Below are 20,683 nucleotides of genomic sequence, written 5' to 3'. Positions count from 1 at the left end.
TATAAAGTACATGGTAATCACAAGTTATTTGTATTAATTCTTACTATACACTCTATAAATAGTAAAAACACTTACTAGATTCTGGCAATAGGTTACCAATCAACTACAATCCATTTTTAAGGTTGTTTAAACTCTTATCTTTTTAAAAAATATAAGTATAGACATTAATGTTGGAGGAGAATAAAGTTCAATCTTTAAGACCACTATATTTTAAACTGGAATCTCCAAAATTCTTCTGATTAAAAGTCTCACTTTAGCACGATATGCAGGAACATGGACTAACTAAATTACCACTTGGGTTACACACAATCTATATAATTTTGGTAGCAAAAGACATATCACTAGATACTTCACACCAGAGTCCTCTTGATTGCTTCCCCCAGCCACATTCCAACGTTTTACTGCTGCCTGCTTTCTAAACTGCACACATTTTAGCAAAGAACAAACAATCTACCCCTTTCTTTCTAACCTTGCTAGCCCCAAACCAAAGGGATGATAGCTACATAAAAGGCATGATTGGAAATGGAGATATGTGAGTCCAGGTCAAGATTACCCACTTGTTAGGGCACTTGTATGAGTTCTTAATGTCATTGAGTTTAAGTCTTCTCATCAATAAAATAAGATTGTACGACATAATGTACATAATCAATTTGGCACATAGTAGCCCCCCAATTAAAAGTAGTTTTTGTTTCAAGTAAGTTTCTGCAGCCATTTTTTAGTTTTTAAAAGAAAAAAAAAATTTCCTTCACAACTAAAGAAGAGAAAAGTCTCTCTCTGCCTTTTCTGTTAGAAACAAAAGGATAAATATTCAATGAAAAGATAGGAAATAAGATCAAGATTGCTATTAATTAGTATATTATATTTGTTGTTAGTATTTTCTTTCTTGGTGATAGCTTAACACGTGTATTTGACTTATTGGTGGAGATTTTGTTTAAGCAATTAAACTGGGGAAAGAATATACCTACAGATAGATTTATCTATAGGGTAAATATTAATTCAAATTTAACTTTTCTTTTAAAAAGTCAGGTTATTTTTTTTCCTTACACTAACAGAAGATTTTTTTTAAATACAATAATTACAACAGTATGCCACATCTTTGTAATTCTTCATAAGTTTTTGAAAGGAAGCATTCATTTGATCTTTTTTTATATCAATCATTGAATAACCTACTTTGGGTTCATTAGAACTAAAATTTTTATTTCCTTTAGTAGATCAATAATATTTTATCTCTAAATTAAAGTTATTTCATAATATTTCAATACTGATCTCTAAATAGAAGACATTTTGTTACAGTTTTTAATCATTTAAGTTTCTTTGCTTACCATTTTATCAGTGAGCAACAGTGGGGTCTTACTCACCGGTAGACATATAGATGTGTGATCCTGTTTGTTGTGGCAGTAATTGCTCTTTTATGATCTTTTTCCGACACAAGATTCTTCTTATCTTGGTGTGGAAAACAAGGTAGGAATACAGTAACGGGCTTCTGGAAAGGATGTGTTGATGGGTGCTGAACATGAATCAGAGGACTTGTGGACAGTACTGAGTAGGAAGCTTCTTGCTGTGCTTTTAAATATGCAATCAGAGATGGGTCCACTGGTTGGATCTAAACAAAGGAAAAACACTGTTTACATTTCTATATTTTAAAAGCAAAATATATAAAACATTAGCAAATATTGCAGAATATAATTCCTAAGCCATTTTCTTAAAATTTGACAGGACATATCTTCATGCATTACTGTGTCCACTGTGGACTGATAACAACACTGTTTATATTACAGAACAGCCTCTGGATCCCTGTTTACAAAGTCTTTCTGAAATCTGGCTTCCCTGTCCTGTGTTATAAATAACTAAGGAGCACTCTAAATTGTAGGCAACAAAATGACCTAGAAAACAAAAGAGACATTTTATATAATTTCTAATTATAACTATTGTTAAATCAAGTGATCTTTAGAAACTAGAAAAACAAGACTATATTTACTTAAGTGTTTCCTTCTCATATAAAAATGGTTAATAATAAAAATAGATAACATAATGCCAAAATTTCAAAATTTATGGAGAATATGAATAAAATATTCATATTATGTTTTTTCTCCAATCTTTCTGCTTCACTTAGCACTTAGGATGATAATTGGGAGAAATATGGGCATGAGTTGAGCCTGGAAAAATAGGGAATATTATTTGAAGAAATAAATATTCAAAAAGTGACACTGATATATCATTATACTCTTTGAAAATGGTTTTTGCATATGTTAAATCCTGATTCAAAAAAGGCTAATGTTTCATAATTAAGTAAAATCAAACAGTCATAATAATAAATATTTTAATTGATTAGCTATTTTTTGTCATACTCTCAGATGCAAATCTTGAGTTATGTAAATGTCCACAAATCTGTCATCAATTGTTTCATATATACTCAACATTGTGTTTGATAATAAATATAATAAACAAGACAGTGCAAAATACCAGCTGGGAAGGCCTTTCAAACAAAGCATGGATTTGTTTGGGAGTGAAACTCTACATGCTCAAAATCATCATCTTCGCTGATATCGCTGCATGCTAATCCATAACAAGTACAAAAGAAAAACCCGTTTACTGTTACACGAAATATTTGCATCTTGTTCATCTTTAGGGCCAGCAGAGCCAGGAGAAGGAGCTAATTGATTTCTCATATTTACCTTTAATTGTACCAGCACCGATGAGCTGAAAACTCCTGGGGGGTAACTCAAGGATATTCGGGAATCCACGCTTGACTTCACAGTGAGGCCTTTTTTTGTTACTGTAAAGGACTCTCTCTTTAAACAAGACACAACTGAAAATATACCCAACTTGTAAGCTCTCACGGCCGCGCAGGTTCCCTGTGTGGATTACAGATATTAAAACAAGCTATATCAGCATCTTCAACAAATGGTGCTGGGAAAACTGGAAATCCACATGCAACAAAATGAAACTGAATCCCTTTCTCTCGCCATGCACAAAAGTGAATTCAAAATGGATCAAGGAGCTTGATATCAAATCAGAGACGCGCCGTCTGATAGAAGAAAAAGTTAGCTACGATCTACAGTCGGTGGGGTCGGGCTCCAAATTCCTCAATAGGACACCCATAGCACAAAAGTTAATAACTAGAATCAACAAATGGGACTTACTCAAACTAAAAAGTTTTTTCTCAGCAAAAGAAACAATAAGAGAGGTAAATAGGGAGCCTACACCCTGGGAACAAATCTTTACTCCTCACACTTCAGATAGAGCCCTAATATCCAGAGTATACAAAGAACTCAAAAAATTAGACAATAAGAGAACAAACAACCCAATCAACAAATGGGCCAAGGACCTGAACAGACACTTCTCAGAGGAGGACATACAGTCAATCAACAAGTACATGAAAAAATGCTCAACATCTCTAGCTGTCAGAGAAATGCAAATCAAAACCACCCTAAGATACCATCTCACTCCAGTAAGATTGGCAGCCATTAGGAAGTCAAACAACAACAAGTGCTGGCGAGGATGTGGGGAAAAGGGTACACTTGTACATTGCTGGTGGGACTGCAGATTGGTGCAGCCAATTTGGAAAGCAGTATGGAGATTTCTTGGAAAGCTGGGAATGGAGCCACCATTTGACCCAGCTATTCCCCTTCTTGGTCTATTCCCTAAAGACCTAAAAAGAGCATGCTACAGGGACACTGCTACATCGATGTTCATAGCAGCACAGTTCACAATAGCAAGACTGTGGAACCAACCTAGATGCCCTTCAATAGACGAATGGATAAAAAAAATGTGGCATTTATACACAATGGAGTATTACTCTGCATTAAAAAATGACAAAATCATAGAATTTACAGGGAAATGGATGGCATTAGAGCAGATTATGCTAAGTGAAGCTAGCCAATCCCTAAAAAACAAATGCCAAATGTCTTCTTTGATATAAGGAGAGTAAGTAAGAACAGTGTAGGGACGAAGAACAGGAGAAGAAGATTAACATTTAACAGGGATGAGAGGTGGGATGGAAAGGGAGAGAGAAGGAAAATTGCATGGTAATGGAAGGAGACCCTCAGGGTTATACAGTGGAGGAGGTAGAGAGAGAGGAGGGGAGGGGAGGGGAGAGGTGGGGAGGGGGGAGGGTGGAGGATGGGAAAGGCAGTGGAGCACAACAGACACTAGTATGGCAATTTGTAAATCAATGGATGTGTAACTGATGTGATTCTGCAATCTGTGTATGGGGTGAAGGTGGGAGTTCATAACCCACTTGAATCAAAGTGTGGAATATGATATGTCAAGAAATTTGTAATGTTTTGAACAACCCACAATAAAAAATTTAAAAAAAAAAACAAGCTATATCACTGTCTGGGGAAGTACATGCTGTCCACACTCTGTGAACTCTCAGAAAAACCCATATGTTGTCAATATGATTACCAGGATTTGGAATGATCCAATTAACTGAAAATGGGTTCTTCTGTGAGATAAAGTAGAAACAGCTAACTAAAAGCTTCTCAAATTCAGATTGCATGACACACAAAAAAGAAAAGTCCATGTATTTTTAAAATTAGATCCTCCCAAATGTACATGTATGATAGGCGATCATATTCAGTGTTCTTGCAAATATTAATTGCTTCTGGAATTCTAGACTCCTTTAGCTAGAATGGATTTTAAATACTAGTCTTTTTTTATTCAGAACATTCAGCCCTGTCTTAGGGAATTCTGAGGAGTAGAATTTCATTATTTGGGTAGTTTATTCAAATGCTGGAGCACCTGTACTGTTAGCAAATTCATCCTTCTGACAGCTCAGAATCTTTTAGGATGCCAAAATTAAGTCATTTTCTCTATTTCTCTTCATGTAGTGGGAGCAGATGACTGCAGAAAGATACATTTGCGTTTCTTTTTTATGTAGTGACATTCAAATGTGTAATCATATATGCAGGCACATATTCAAGCTTTTTATATCACACAAAAGAGAACTGAGTACATAAATGAAAACAAAATGACCTCCTCATGTAATCACCAAAGCTTAAAATGAGGAGGAAGACTTAGATGTAATTCGGTGTATTCATGCTTCCCCAAACACCAGCCGGACTCCGCCCTAGCATGAGTGGATAATCATGCACACACACACACAAACATTTCAAGGACAATCACAATGGAAAATAATCTATCATTTGAAAGCTGACTAAGGAGGAGATTTCACAATATCACTGCATGAATTCATTGTTGGGAAAATTCAAGGCATGAATGTTCTCAACTGGCCAGAGGGAAAATAGTGAGAAACAGGCAAGAAAAGTCTCCTGGAAACCAGGAGAACACATTTGGCAGACACTGGACAACAAAAAGGGTTTTTAGGAATTAGAATTTTTAAATGTCATAGGACCCACAGAAAAAACTGGAAAGAATCCAGGATTTAAGTTTTCTTGAGCTAAAACTAGGGATAACTACCATCAGAATACTGTAAGAGGAAAAGTATACGGTTTTATTTTTCATGGTAGACAATGATTCTCTTTTTCTTTTGCTTTGATCATCCATTTACTGAGCAAATTTCAAACTCATTTTGTGGAAAGCCCACATGCTGGGAGCAGATTTTACTTTACTGTGGCAGTCACGCAAACTAGCCAGACTAAAAAGTCTAATAAAGGGCAGTGTGGATCAGACTTTCATACTTAATGACTTGCTCGACTAAATATAAAATGAATTAGTTGAATGAGTTGGAAAGGGTGATTAGAATAGGCTTTGTTTGCTTATTCAATTGCATAATCTTGTTTGTAGTTTGGAAAAACCAAAACCAGAAAATGTAGAGATGTGTTATAAAGATTTTTGACATGTATTCCCCACGCTCTGTCTTTTCCACTTACATAAAGGTGGAAAAGACAAATATTTTAATAGGTTAAAAAGAACCTCAAATATTAGTCCCCATCAATTCTACAGTACTAAATTTAATAATTGTGTATATTCTTTCTTTGCAACGTATGAATTTGTGATCATAGAGAGTTTCAGATTTATTACAGTAGAATCAATAATGAAAAGTGACAATTTATTAACAACTAGCATGTATTTGTAGGTTTCCTCTTAGGCTCATAAATGTGTTGTCTACTTAATACTTACAATCTTATCAGGTGGACACTATTATCATGTTCATTTTTCAGATGAAGAAACTAAGTCATAGAAAGAGTTTTTAATTTACACAAGTTCATGCTGCCAGAAAGTATAGAAACCTGATATCAAACCCCACCAATCTTCCCCCACTTCCCCAATACTGACCACCATGCACACTATCTTCTATGTGCAGGCTGAATTCCATTTATAGACTTAATTACTAGGTCAAGGGAGGCACACACAAGCCTGCACACACAATTTTTTCCTTTTTGCATAGTTTAAAACTTATGAATGATAAAAATAAAGTCATTAACACATGGGGATTTTAACACTCTTAAATTTAGACAGGGTCCAACACATTAGATATGCTATTCTAAAGCTAGGCTAAAGCATGAAGTTAATTAAACTATGATGTCACTTTTGTTTCTCAGGTGAAAAAATAACATTTGCTGAGTCCTAGATCCAAGTTCTCAATTCCTGACATTGGCAAGTCATTTCTGCTCTCTGATCTTTATAGATGGCAAAAAAGTATAAATGTATTGGCACAAACCTATCCACCCTTTGTTATCAATGGAGCCATTATATCTACAATACAATCTATTAGTCTGCCCTACAGCAAATGCAAATGTAGCCAAGGATTTACTGACCTTGTAACTTCCTCTCATTCCTTCTAGTGAATTTGGGGTTAGGTAACTTGATTGAAGGTTTATGTCAGACACTTTCACCATGATATCTCTGTAATTTCCCCTGTAACGTGCAGTAAATGGAATTGCAATGCATATTGGAAATGGAATTTTCTCTTCCTTATCTGAGCATTCAATGGAGATGACATTGCTAACCAGCTCTTCATTATCACTCACTATTAAGCAACTCATGCTGTTAACTATCCGGCACTCCAGCTGCTGTAGGACACGTGATGGTGCTGTAATGTAGCAAGACACTTGGGGGTCAGACTCCTCTATCAGCATATGATACCTGCAGAAACAACAGAATGTCATTTTTTCCAATTATTATTATTTTTAAATGTACTTTGTAGCTTTCTGCAGAGGGCACAAACTCTAGAGCATATTGCCTTGGTACGAACCTCAGTTCTCCTTATAAAACCTGTGACCTTGGGAGAGGTACTCTACCTGTCTATGCCAGTTTCCTTAACTATAAAATAGTATTAAATGATATCTACCTTATAGGAAAACTGTGGGTTAAGTGACCTATTATATATTAAGTAATTTGAAAGAAGGCATTATACTATATATTAGCCGTAATTATTGTCTACTAATGTGACTACTATTGTTATTTATGTGATTGATTTATTTCTTAGTATCGTTTACTTCATAATAAGAACTTGAAGATTGCTGATGCTTCTTGATAGACCAAGAACTAATTACTAAATGGTTTCCCACATTACAAGGTAAGGGAGTACTTGTGTACAAGGTATTATAATTGTATAAACACACTAGATCAAAGAGTGATGTAAACTCTATTTTTTTAGAAAGATTGAAAATGGTTCAGAGATTGAATTCAGTAGTAATTAGGAACAGATTGTTTACAATCCTCAAATAATCATTCCAAAAGCTTAACTTGACAATATTTTTCTCATTTTAACTATTATAATTACCAAAGACTTTTAGAGCCTTATAGATTTAAACTCAAATTTGAGATCAGTCACTTTCTATTTGTATGACCATAGACATCAATAATTATTATTAAAATAGCTAAAACTTAATGTTTTCTGTGGACCAGGTTTTAAGTCTACATAATATCATTAATCTTCACAACTATTGTGTCAGATGGGGACTACTATCATCACCATTTTACAGACAAGGAATCAGGGTTAGAAAATCTAACCACAGGGCTGGGGATGTAGCTCAGCGGTGGAGTGCTTTCCTCGTGTATGTGAGGCTCTGGGTTCCATCCTTACCACCACAAAATAGAGATGGAGGCCGAAAAGAAAGAAAGAAAGGAAAGAAGGAAGAAAGAAAAGAAGGAAAGAGGGAGAAGGAAGGAAGAAAAGAAAGAAAATTTAGCTTGCTACAAATCTCACAGGTTGTAAATTTTAGAACCGATAAGTGGCTCCATCCATCTTTAACACAATAACTCAAACTCAACTCTTACACTTCCTCAAATGATTCCAAAGTACTGTTTGCTTCATCCATAATAATGTGTTGTGAAGACTGAATGAGACAAAACATCTAAACTTCTTACAGTAATGAATTAGCATAAGCTGGGTATTCAGTAACTATTAGATCTCTATTAAAATTACCAACTTGAGTTTCTCCTCTTCTTCTATTTGTCATTTTGTACTAGGGAAATGACTGAAACATAGCAAAGGTAGAGAGAAATAAAAGGATCTATATATAGCACAGCAATATTTTACAGTTACAAAATAATCTTATCTGGGTTTGGTATATAGAATTTTATTAGTATATATTACATATTGGTATGTATCAGTACCAATATATATACTGATATTATTGGTATATAGAATTTTAAAGGGCACTTAAATGCAGAAATCTAAAAAAGATGCTCATATTACAGAGAGGGTCACTTATTTATATTTATAATTCTGAACTCATAAAGTGAGAAGGAACAAAAGATTACACAGAGCATTGGTCTGCTAGAGTATTCTCTAGTGATAGTGATGAAGTTAATTCATAAAATGAACATCGTTCAATTGAGGGTACAGTGACTTCAGGAATAATCCATCTCAGTGTCTGGACACTCTCTCAATGCACTCTTCTTCCAGAGCTATGGTTCCCAATCAACAGATGAAGTAGGATGAGGAGAACTACAAAGGCTTCCCATTCTCCTCAACCCTAATAAAATATTATCTAGTCTCTAGTCACTAAAATAATCATGTTGGTTTATTCTAGTCTTGTTTCTCCTTTGTGTACACACCAGGACAGCTACTCTGAAGAAGATAGGGTTCTTCTGGAAAGGTAAACATACAGGAACTACAGCAGATTCTGAGAAAGGTTTTGTTTATGACATGTACTTTTATGTGGTGTGATGGCTTCCTAGCCTGGGAGACTGGAATGAATAGTCATCTTCTTAAACATGCAAGCCAAGCACAATTGATTTGGATGCCATAAAGAGGAAATCACTAACTGGGGAACACCTAAAGGAGGTGTTAGAGGGAGTGGTTCAGGCCTATGACTCACTAACTGATGTTTTGAGTCATTTCTGAATGTGAGGATATAAAGTGTTGATGTTTTTCTCAACTGAGATGGGTAACCACATGCTAAAAACTGTAGCAGTTGGTTTGCAGGGACAGTAATTCTTACAAACCACAGCAGTCTTTCATATATTGAACGAGTCATCTATACACTTCATTAGAGTCTGACTGTGGGGACATCACAGCAAAACTAACCGAACCTCTTCATTTCATAGATAACTAGGGTCAATGTGAGCATATTGACTTGCCAAAGATCCCCGACTCTGTTAGTGATGTCATCCTGGAAATGGTACTGTAAATTTATCTGAAAGAGAATCAATACATCATAGCAGTGATGTGGAGGGGATAGGTGAAGAGAGGTAATGAGGAGGAGGCAGGGAAAGTGAGGGCAGCTGAGGGTGAAATGAAATAGCACACTAACATTTAGCTGGGCACCAACACCTACAGAGTGGCATGGTGGTAGGCCCTTTCCATGATTTTCTCCTCTGACCTTATCAAATATACCCAGGAAATATATATTATTTCTACAAACAAGAAAAATGAGGTCAACAATGGAGCAAATTGCTCAGGGTCACAGAAATAGTGTGTAATAAAACAGAAAATAAAAATCAAGTCTATCTAATTCCCAAAACAAGTGGTCCCCCCCTGTCCCTATTGCTTCTAGGGGTATTGTTTATCTGGGAAATTATGGTTTGTGGATATTTTGTTCTACCTAGACAAAGGATACTTGCAATTTTGGAAGGGAATATAATTCATAAAAATACATCAGATTCATAAATCTTTTTCCCTTTATTTAAATCATGGACATTTAGAGAGTCTCATGAGAACTGTGAAATTTTTCCAAGGAGATAAAATTGGCATGAACATACAGAATCAAATTTAAAAACCAGGTTAAAAAATTATGGTGATTTTCTTGAAATCACAAAAAAAAAATAAATAAGAGGCTAGAAAATGTTCTTTTAATTTTTTTTAACATTCTGCAATCTTCTACTTTTTTCTTACAATTCAAAAAGTAATGATTTGAACAATTGTTTTTATTACTTTCTCATCTAGTTCATTCTTTCTTATTTTAAAGAAACATTTAATACATATGTTTTCTAAAACTGTAAGAAACAAATAATATAAGTAATGGCAGCCACACCAATTTCTGAGGGGGGAATTTAACCTGAATTACTGATGTATAATATGTGTCAGAGATATGACATGGAAATGTAAAATCGTATTCATGTATAAATAACATATATGTGGGTATGGTCCTGATGATTGTGCTCTCTCAAAATTCATATGTTGAAATCCTAACAACCAAGGTAATGGCATTAAGAGGTGGGGCCATCTGGAAGGTGCTTAGGTCCTGAAAATAGAATCCTGATGAATGGGATTAGTGCCCTCATAAAACAGGCCCCAAAAAACACTTCCACCCCTTCCGCCATGTGCACACACAGCAAGAAGGTGCCATCTATGAACAAGAAATTCTTCACTACACACTGATATGCCAACACCTTCTCTCTCTTCTCTGCTTCCAGAACTATGTTGTTTAAAAGGTCCCACTTGGTGCTATTTTGTTATAGCAACCCAAATGGGCGAAGACATTTCCTAACTACAAAAACACATAAACAGGTAGATATTGAAAGGCACATCTCTCATTGTGTTTACTTACTCCTTTTCCATTATGCTACTCTTTTGCTTTAGACTGTCTGAGTCAATGGGAAGATTATTCACAAGTTTACTGGAGATATCCCGTGTTGTTGAGGATGTGGTAATCTCTTCTCTTTGGTTTTCTGAGGTCCCTTGAATTTCTCTTTTTGTTATCTGGATTATGTCATGAATCTCCTCCTTGTTGCCATTTATGTTCTCAGCAGTCACGTGTCCTATTTGTTTATCATCTTCATTTTCTACATTATCTGGGAACATGGTGTTCTGTGACGTTTCTTGCCCTGTAACATTTCCATTCAATGACACATTGTTTTCTCTTTCCACTAATTCAGAATTTATGTGTGTTTTATTTTCTTTTAACTGAACCTGATTTGTGTAATGGCTTTCCTCCTCATTTGTGGGAGAAACAGTAGCTGTTTCTATGACATTTAGTTCCTCTCTTGCAGCAATGTCTGTTGCTTTTGTGTCATGAATGGTGGTCATTGTCCGATGTGGAGTATGTTCATCATGCATCCTGCATAAATTACACATCTCCTTTTCTTCTTTCTTTAGAAGCAGAGCAGTATTCCCCAAATGCTCCTTCATTTTCATGAGGCATTCTATGAAAGCAATAATTTCTACACACACACACACACAAAAGAATAAGTATGAAACTAAACCAAATCATGCTTCTCCAATGAGATAAGGCAAGAAAATCTTAGAAACCTACCAAGACCCTTAATGGGTACTTAAGCCAATCTCCTGAAGAAAGGCTGATTTGCACAACTGACACTTTAAACACTTCTAGGAACTAGAAACAAGCTACTTTTAAACATGATAGAAAAAGTACATTTGATCTTTCTTGCTCAAGAAAATGCTTTGAATTGTGAAAACAAATACCATGACCTCCTTCTCTGGGGTAAGAACTGAAGTTGGCTACTCCCTCAATCATTCCTCTTTTGGTGTGATTTTGAGATTTGTTCCTTTGCCTCTGAAGTTACTACAGTTAAACAATTACCCATTCAAAATGATGAGCCTAAAATTAGCTAAACACTCCAAATGAGGCTTGGAGAGCAGAAATGCTGTAGCTGTGTTTTTTTCTGCTGATATATTGGGGAAGAGCTGTTTTCTCCCATGAGAATAAGATTAGGTTTATACCATTTCTCCTACTGGATTTGTGGTCATTAGAAATTTTCAAATTGGTCGTTCAAAGAGCAGTTCTTATTATGCCTACAGGAACCTATGGTGTCTGTTCAAGGCTGCTCAATGAAGTCCAGCCTCTTTACATCAGTGTAAACCCTCGTTAGGACCTGATTTGATGCCATCCGTCACTCCATTCCCATTTCATAACAGTCTCTGATCTGCACATCCTTCTTCTTGCAAATGACAAAGGTCACCTGATGACTTCTAGTGGGCTTAGCATCTCACCGGTTTTTAGGATTTGATTCTGAACTAAAGAATTTGTGATTTAAGGGTCCATAGCTCAATGTTTTCAGAATCATCACCAAATTATCCCTTCACTAGTCTGGGCTTATCTTTTGGCTCCAGTTCTGACAACCTATTCTTCGTCTTTTACCTGAGACCCTGTCTTTATTTTGGACTCCCTGTTTTCTGGTAGCTGAAGACTTGTCTTGACATTACCTAAGATCATGTTTGATGTTCTCTAGAGACAGTGGAAACCTCATCATGAGCTCCAGCTGACAGCTCCTGGACCCTGCTGCCTTTGGCAGATTTCTTTGATGTTCACTATTTGTCCTTTAGACTGAATTTCTTAGTAATATTCACCCTGCTTTCCTGATGGATTGAGACTGCCCCTGTAGCTTGACACTATTATTTACAGCTGGACTTCAGGATGCCACCTCTACTCTTGGGTAGAGTAACTGCTATTGTCTAAGATTGTATTCATCAGATACCACATTTTTCATGCCTCACTGTATGTTTCAGCATCTACAACTGGGCCCGTTCCCAAGAACTTGCCCCATAGGTGTGGGGGGATCCAGTTTCCTATCCCACATCACCCCAGTCCTCCAAGTGCTTTTGTAATTAGTGATCCTGGCTCAAATGTCTCTAGAAATAGAATGTTATATTCCAATATAGAAAAATTGCTTTTCTCTGCCCCAAACTAGGCCTCTAAGCCTTATATCCAGTTAATAATACCTCAAGATTCTCAAGGTTCTAACTACATAATTCCAATTCATTATTGAAGTTTCATTTCAAATATCATGTTTTGTTTTTTGGGTCTTTTTTTTCTGGAAAAATTCTAAATTCATCACCTAAAAATAGGATCCTGTCTGATTCCAAAGAGATAAGACTTCAGTCTTTTATCTCCAGTGGGACCAACTTGCCACTTCCTTGCATTATTGTGCATTTGTCTTACCATACTGCCCCTATTCTATTGCCAGTCCCTTATAAACAGAGACTCTACCATAGGCTTGTTAGTCTGCTTGTAGCATCTCTTAGATAGTGTCCTATCAATATTTCTTAGAGAAAGGAATAAATCAAAAAGATACTTACCTTGCCTCCAGATACATGCGTTCTCCTTGTCAAGCAGCACATACAGCTGCTGGCAGGTGGAACACAGGGTCCCTGCAGTGTGCTCCAACAGTTGGTGAAGAGCCCCACTGAGTTCCTGACCCAGAAAGACCACTGTGGCCATCCAGGTGGCAGCCCCAGGCCCCTCACAAAGGTCATCACCCAGGAGTGCCTGTTTTAGCATTTGGTTTTGTCTCCAAATCTGCTTCAATATTTGGCCTAGTTTACCTGAGCCCAAGTCTTCTGTATCCATTTTATGCTCCAAAAATAATATGCCTCTTTCCTGCCAGCAAAGCCTAAAGGTTTAGCTAATTCAAACCTGGTGATGGTTATTTCTTCTAAAATCTAGGAGAAGATCCAAGTCAGCTAACCAAGCACTTTCCTGCAACATAATAGCTTATTCAGCTTGTTGTTGACTAGTGAAAAGTTACTAGGTGACCAAAGGAGGGGCGTTCCCAAACCCCTTGCTCTTGTGTACAGAATAGATTAATCACGGGGATACAGCTAGTTCACACAACCCAACTCTTCAGCTCGCTTTTGCAAATTCAACACACTAATGAAGCCCAAATCCTTTTCAGCTTTGACACAACAAAATATGGATTCCAGAACTGGCAATATGCATTCTTAAAAATACTTGTGAATGAAAAAAATATATGATGTCCGGTTTGTTTCAAAACAAAGTATAGGAATGGGATATAGATAAAATAAGATCAGCTATAAAAATTGATAGTTGTCAAAACTGGATATAGTTACACATGGGGGTCCTTACAATTTACTGATTAGTATATATGTATAGTATTTTTAGAGTAAAGAGTTCAAAGAAAAAAGATTCTTCTACTGGAGCAGATCCTACTGCCGTTGTTTAGGTAAGTATAATTAGTTCTCTTTTATATGGTAAGTTGGCAGCTAGATGGAGATAGGAACTTGGCCTTCTTACTCCTTGATAATTTCCCTCTAATTGGAAAATACCTTCTCAATAAAAGAGAGCAAACCTGAAGAGTGGCTTTCTCTGAATGAGCAAGGAGTTTTTGCCATATATAATTAAAAAATACAGCCACTGCAAGCTCTCAACCCTGCTGCCCGCTCCGTGAGCCCATTACACATGGGGCGACTGCAGTACAGGACTCCATGAAGGGCCCCCCGGGAGTGTACACCAGAACAGGCTGCTTCTGGCTCTCCAACCCTGCTCCCTGAAGAAGGGAGGGCACACACCAAAGGTATAGGGTGGTACATTTGAAAGAGGCTCCTGTTCCCTCAGATGTACTGGAGTGAAATGAAAGCTTTCCAAAAGGGACCTGGAGTGTTTCCCTCCCACGGGCAGCACATTATCTCAACTTTAGCACTGGGGCTCTTAGAGCTACACTCATGACACCTGGAAGACTAGATGGGAAAACAAGCCCAGGGAATAAAGACAAGAAAGAAAGCCACAGGTCTGGGCCTGAGAATCTAAAGGGGGAGTTGAGGAGCAGTGTGGGGACTATTGGCTCCAGGAGAGAGTCTCTGCTGACCATCTTGTTTTGCAGTGACCCTCTGTTCCTTGTGAAAGAAACCCTTTTTTGAAATATGAGTCCATATCACATCATGGATCACATTTTAAAAATATTTTCAGGCTCTTCTCAGTATTAAAGACTTTCTGATTCCATTTTAGTTTATTTTCTCTAACTCCTGAAACATATGTGTAATTCCCAAAATAATGTACATATGGCTTTAATTTGGTGCCAATTCTGAAAACTTTCCACTGCATTTACAGAGGGCCAAGCACTATTTAAGTGCTTTGGGGACTTCAGAGAGAGAGAGACAACTGCATGAACAGATTATTAAAATACAGCTTAGATTGTTGAGAACTAGGGCAGAAGTATGAACAAAAACTTTAGGAGTAAAAAATTAATTTTGATTAGAGGCTTAGATGTTTGAATTAGGAGCTAAAGGATGAACAGGATTGGGTCACTTAAGAGAACACAGGGAAGGGACACTGCAACCCAGGAGACAATGTGATCAAGGCTCGGGTGCAGAAAACCCCAGAGCGGGCTCACAGAAGGCAAAGTGAGGCTTTAGAGGAAAGTTCTGTTCATGGATCAGGCAAAGTAGCAAGAAGAAGGGCAGAGAGTCAGGAAGGGAAGTTAGAATTTTATTTTGCACACAGAAGAGAGGAAATATTTTCAAATGAATCTACAATGTGACCAAATCTGTGCTGCAGGGATGCAGATGGCTTAAATGTCAGAGACACAAGAATGGGGAGGCTTGAGGACCTGCAGAAAGGAGAAGGAGATACCTTACGAGGGACTTTAAGTGGAGTGGATAGAATTTTCAACTGTCAGGTTGAAGGAGAGGAATAAAAAGCATTGAGAATCCCTCCATTCACTTATTTTAGAAATACTTCTAGATCACTGATAAAATAATTGTGCATGGTAGTGGCATATAACTAAAATTTTCAGTTTAGGGAGCTTCATAGATTGTAAACCCATTCAGGGATTTAGGAGGAACATTGGGATTGGTGGATAATCTGATTAACTTTGGATTTGTAGAGATTCATATAATTCAGAACAATCCTTTAGAATGTGCTATTAGATGAAAAGTCAGAATTTACATATTTTTTTTTCATTTGGTACTTACATTTATTTATTTATTTATTTATTGGTTGTTCAAAACATTACATAGCTCTTGACATATCATATTTCATACTTTAGATTCAAGTGGGTTATGAACTCCCATTTTTACCCTGTATACAGATTGCAGAATATCATCAGTAAATAGGTGATGAATGAATTCCTGGAAGTAGAAAACATCAAAGAATTTATACCATGTCTATGTTTAAGTGTTGAATGAAACTGATAAAGAAATGCCAGGTCACTGGACCAATCTACATTAATTTCCTCATAGACTTGTGAGAAAATCCTTTCTCAGGGAGGGGGAAAAAATAAAGAAGGAACAAAAACTAACAACCTTTCTTCTCAGACTCAATAATGTTTGCTGTCCTCAAGCCTCAACTTGTTCTCAGTTTAGCTTCATAAGAACAAGTAATATTTACAAAATGAGACCTACCACAAGCCACGCTGTTTTGACTTGTTAAAACAAGCATCTGCATGTTCCTGCATCTTGTTTTCAATTAGTTGATGTCACTAACCACAGGAAGAACTGACATTTTGCGAGTTAACTGCACAAGTTCATCTGGATGGTTTTAGCATTTGATTAGCATCTTCACTGTCACTACTAGTTATGATTCCTTTTACTTTCTTACTGAAAATCCTGTGCATTTACTGACTTTAAGATGTTAGCAGTCTTGAACTCATTCGAAATATTACGTGGTTGAAAGAACAATAACATTTCTTCACATCAAAAGCACCAAAATGTGCTAAAGATAAAATTTAGGTAGGCAGGATAGTCTCTCCTTTGCAATCTGGGGAAATAAGGCTCTGAAGTAGACCTGACCACCTATTAATCCTGTTGGAGATGAGAACAATAAAATTTGGGGGCCTAATAAAGTATGCTGTTTTCTATGGATTTTGTGGTAAATACTAGTGGGTAGGTCCAATGTAATAGAGTTATGAATGCTTGTGATTATGACTCCACATTATTAGTTCTATTATCTGATGTTGTCTTTTTTTCTGTAGTTGGCTGCATCAAAGATTTTGTGCAATCAGCCATTGAGTGCCCATCTTGTGTCTGTTGAAGACAGTCTCATACAACTGGAAGAAGGGTAAAAGGAGAAGGAAAAGGAAATTTTAAAAATTTTGTCTTGCTTTTGCTCTCCCCCAATAACTTAGTGCACTGGAAAAATACAAATGAAATATAAGAATTTTCAAAGTGCTTACCAATTGTTAAGTGTTTTAAAGGAACAAATGGTAAAAATCAAAGCTAACATTTCTGGTTCAAATGCATGTATTTTAACTGCTTCCTTCTAAGATACCAATGAAAAATATGTAAACAATATAGAAAACAATATATAAACTCCAAATAAAGAGAATGGGTGACAAAGGTATCAACAAACTCCTAGAAGATTGAAAGTATCAGACAAGTGATAAGTGATTTGGTCAACAAGGACAGTTGACATCTAAGCATGTAAATGATGAGGAGGGGAGACAGTTCTTGTCAGAACCTCAGAAGATTCCAGCATTTGGACACACCTACCAACTCTGAATGTGAGAGTGAACTTGAAGCTATAAACAGAAGTTTTCCTTGTGACTGGTTTTGGGAGCAGTAGATTTCTATGTCCCTCTCCTCTGTCCCAAATAGCTAGGCAACTCTCTACCACGCATTGAAGCTCTGAGATTTTCTCTATGAAGAAATAGCAGCAGAAAGGTCCATGGCTTAGGCTGAGTGGAGAAAGGAATGGAAGTACCATGTTAACTATAAGGATTATATCCATAATTTTATTTTTCAAAGTTTATTTATTTACCTATGTATTTATTTGTTTTACTGGTATTGAAACTTGAACCCAGGGGTACTTTACCAATAAGCCATATCTTTAGCCCTTTTATCTTTTTTTTTTTTTTTTTTTTTTAATTTTGAGGCAGGGTCTTGCCAAGTTGCCCAGATTGGCCTTGAACTTGGTGATCCTCTTGTTGTAGCCTTCTGAGTCTAATGAGTTTCCCCTCTGCTCTTCAGCTTAGCCCTAAGTAAGAACACGGGCTGACAAGCATAACATCCTAGGCATAAAATTGAAGACTTCCTCTCTGGAGTAACCAAACACTCTAACTAACTGGTAGTGAATCATTTAGTGTCCCTCCCCCAATTCCCAACCCCTCACAGTCTGCCCTGTCCCTGCCAACCTTTCCACTATGAAGCTCCTACTCATGAGCCTCATGTATGCAGAGTTTCTAAACAATGTTCCTCATGCCTCACCTTTAAAGTATGGAGTGACAGCTCAAGAGGCCAGACATTTGAATACGACTCCAGCACAAAGTTAAAGACTAAAGCTAACAAACCTGAATAAAGGACTTGGAAAAAACAAACAAAGACGACACACGGAAGAGAATAAAACACCAAACACATTTATAATTACTACTTTCAGCAGTTAAAATACATACATTTCAGAATCTAGGATAAGACCAGAAAATGTATCCATAAAACAAGAAATTTTCTTAAAAAGCAAACATCCAACCAATGAGAAATAACTCTCAGAAATTCAAATATGGTTACAGAAAAAAAAAATTTTTTGTACTGAGGATTGATTCCAGGGGGACTTTACCACTCAGCTAAGTTCCCCGTCCTTTATTTATTTTTTATTTTGAGACAGAGTCTCACTAAGTTGCGTAGGACCTTGCTAAATTGCTGAGGCTGGCCTTGAACTTGCAATCCTCCTGCCTCTTCCTCCTGAGTTACTAGGATTATAGGTGTGCACCACCACACTCAGCTGATCCCAGAAAATTTTAAGCTAGTAAATGGGCAGAAAGAATCAATTGAAAAAAAAAAAAATCTGTCAAAAGGTCAAACAAAAAGATGAAGAGATAAAACAACAGGAAAAAAGGGAAATTAAAAGTCAAATCCAGACGGTCTGACAAATATGAGTTCTAGAAAGAGAAAACAGAAGGAAATTGTCAAACAAAAAACATATTTCTCAAAATAAAAGGATGATATTTCAGACTGATGGAGCCTGGAAAGATATATACAGAAAGGAATCACAATTGGTCTTGTCACCATGAAAATCTAAAACATCAAGAACAAATATCTTAATAGCCTCCAAAGGAGAACAACAGGTTACATTTAAATTAGAAGTCATTAGACTTCTCACAGCAGCACTGGCACACAGAAGATAATAGAGCTGTAATTTCAATATTAGAAGGCAAACCTCTCTGAACTCTCTTTGGCCCAAGGTGTGTGTGTGTGTGGTAAAAAAGGGCTATTTCAGGATGCAAAATCCAAGTAATTGCCTTCTATGTACCATTTCCTGGGAAGCTTCTAAGCGACTTACCTCTACTAAAAGCAACAAGGTAAAACAAGAAAAAAGAAGGTATTGAGGTCAGGTTAACAGAAAATCTAGAAGGAAACAGCTAAATTAAATGCATAATATGAAGTCTCAGGGTGACAGGTGCTGGGGGCTCATGAGCCACCACTGTGGGTAGTCATCTCCAGGAAGCTGTAAGCAGGAAAAACTGGAGAATTTCCAGATGTTTTAAATATTTGAAGATAAGTTTTGTTCTTTCCTTGGAGAATTTGGGGGAAAGATTATTGATAACTGAGCCAATGAAATGCAAGACATTTATAAAACCAGGATAAAACCAAATTGAAAGGGAAGGATATATATTTATAGTATACTGTATAGTTCTGTTATGAATATTATTTACATAGCCATAATAATGAAAATGTTTATATAATTAGTTAAAATAAAAATTGCAATGTAAATATATTACCAGGATGGGTCCAGGAGGTGTGTATGTGGGAAATATATACAGTAGTATAGGTATAAGGGAGTTAAAAGTGTTACTTCTACAGAAGGAAGTCATATATTTTAAAAATAAAATCAAATATTTGAAAACCAAGAGAAACTAATATTTAGGAATCTGGAGGTAAGTCCCAAAAGAGATTGCTAAAAAGTTGGATGTAACTGCCTCTGGGAATGAGAAAAACCCCTCCTGACTTATAGGAACTACCCCAGGACCACCACTAGGCTGGTGGAACTACCCCACCACTACCTTTGCGAGTAACTGGCAGTTCCGTTTGAGTGCTGACATCCTCCTTCTGAACATAAAGATCTCACAGAACATCACCACTCTGATGGATCAATGCAACATAAAGACCGTTCTGTAATCATGCCTAAATGAAGATAACAAATGAACATTGTCCAAGCCCTAAAACTACAGCACAGATCCTTCTCCCAGCTGCTGAAAGGATTGCTGGTTAACAAGGTCATCCTGAGCTTTAATCTAGTCTTCTCTCACTATGGAAAAAATTTACTGAGGGGCTGGGTAAGTAGTTAACTGATACAGTAATTGTCTAGCATGCATAAAGTCTTTCATTCAATCATTTGCATTGCTGGAAAATAAAGATTTCTTTAGAAAACTGAATCAGAGGATTGTATTCACTCTTATACAGCTTCCAATTCAAAACCGGAAACTAACCTTGAATCACCCAAAATATCCAGATCCCTTTAACTGAGAAACCTTGTAGCTCCCCGTGGCCTGGGTTTTCCCTTACTGAAATTATTATTGAGTCAGTTGGGACCTTGTGGCCTTTGCTTCGAAGACATTGATCCAGTTTGGGGTATTTGGGGTGAGAGGTAATCAGGGTGCAAAACATCTATTGCTTTTCTTCAAAGTTGTTGTCACACTAGAT

At 36.7% G+C, this 20,683-nt stretch overlaps 1 protein-coding gene across 1 annotated transcript in view; it reads right to left on the bottom strand.

Annotated features, from left to right (window-relative positions):
• Positions 1-13,664, bottom strand: part of Dthd1 (death domain containing 1) — a 62,515-nt gene extending 48,851 nt beyond the window's left edge. The window contains 5 exon segments of the mRNA XM_071614787.1: positions 1,359-1,603; positions 2,676-2,855; positions 6,723-7,031; positions 10,883-11,517; positions 13,394-13,664. Coding sequence (XP_071470888.1) covers positions 1,359-1,603; positions 2,676-2,855; positions 6,723-7,031; positions 10,883-11,517; positions 13,394-13,664 — 1,640 coding nt within the window.
• Positions 13,665-20,683: the final 7,019 nt, after the last annotated feature.

The sequence above is a fragment of the Marmota flaviventris genome, chromosome 7, assembly GCF_047511675.1.
Source record: "Marmota flaviventris isolate mMarFla1 chromosome 7, mMarFla1.hap1, whole genome shotgun sequence".
Classification (NCBI taxonomy): Eukaryota; Metazoa; Chordata; class Mammalia; order Rodentia; family Sciuridae; genus Marmota; species Marmota flaviventris.
The sequence above is the reverse complement of the archived record's forward strand: the minus strand, read 5'-3'. Positions and strand labels throughout refer to the sequence as shown.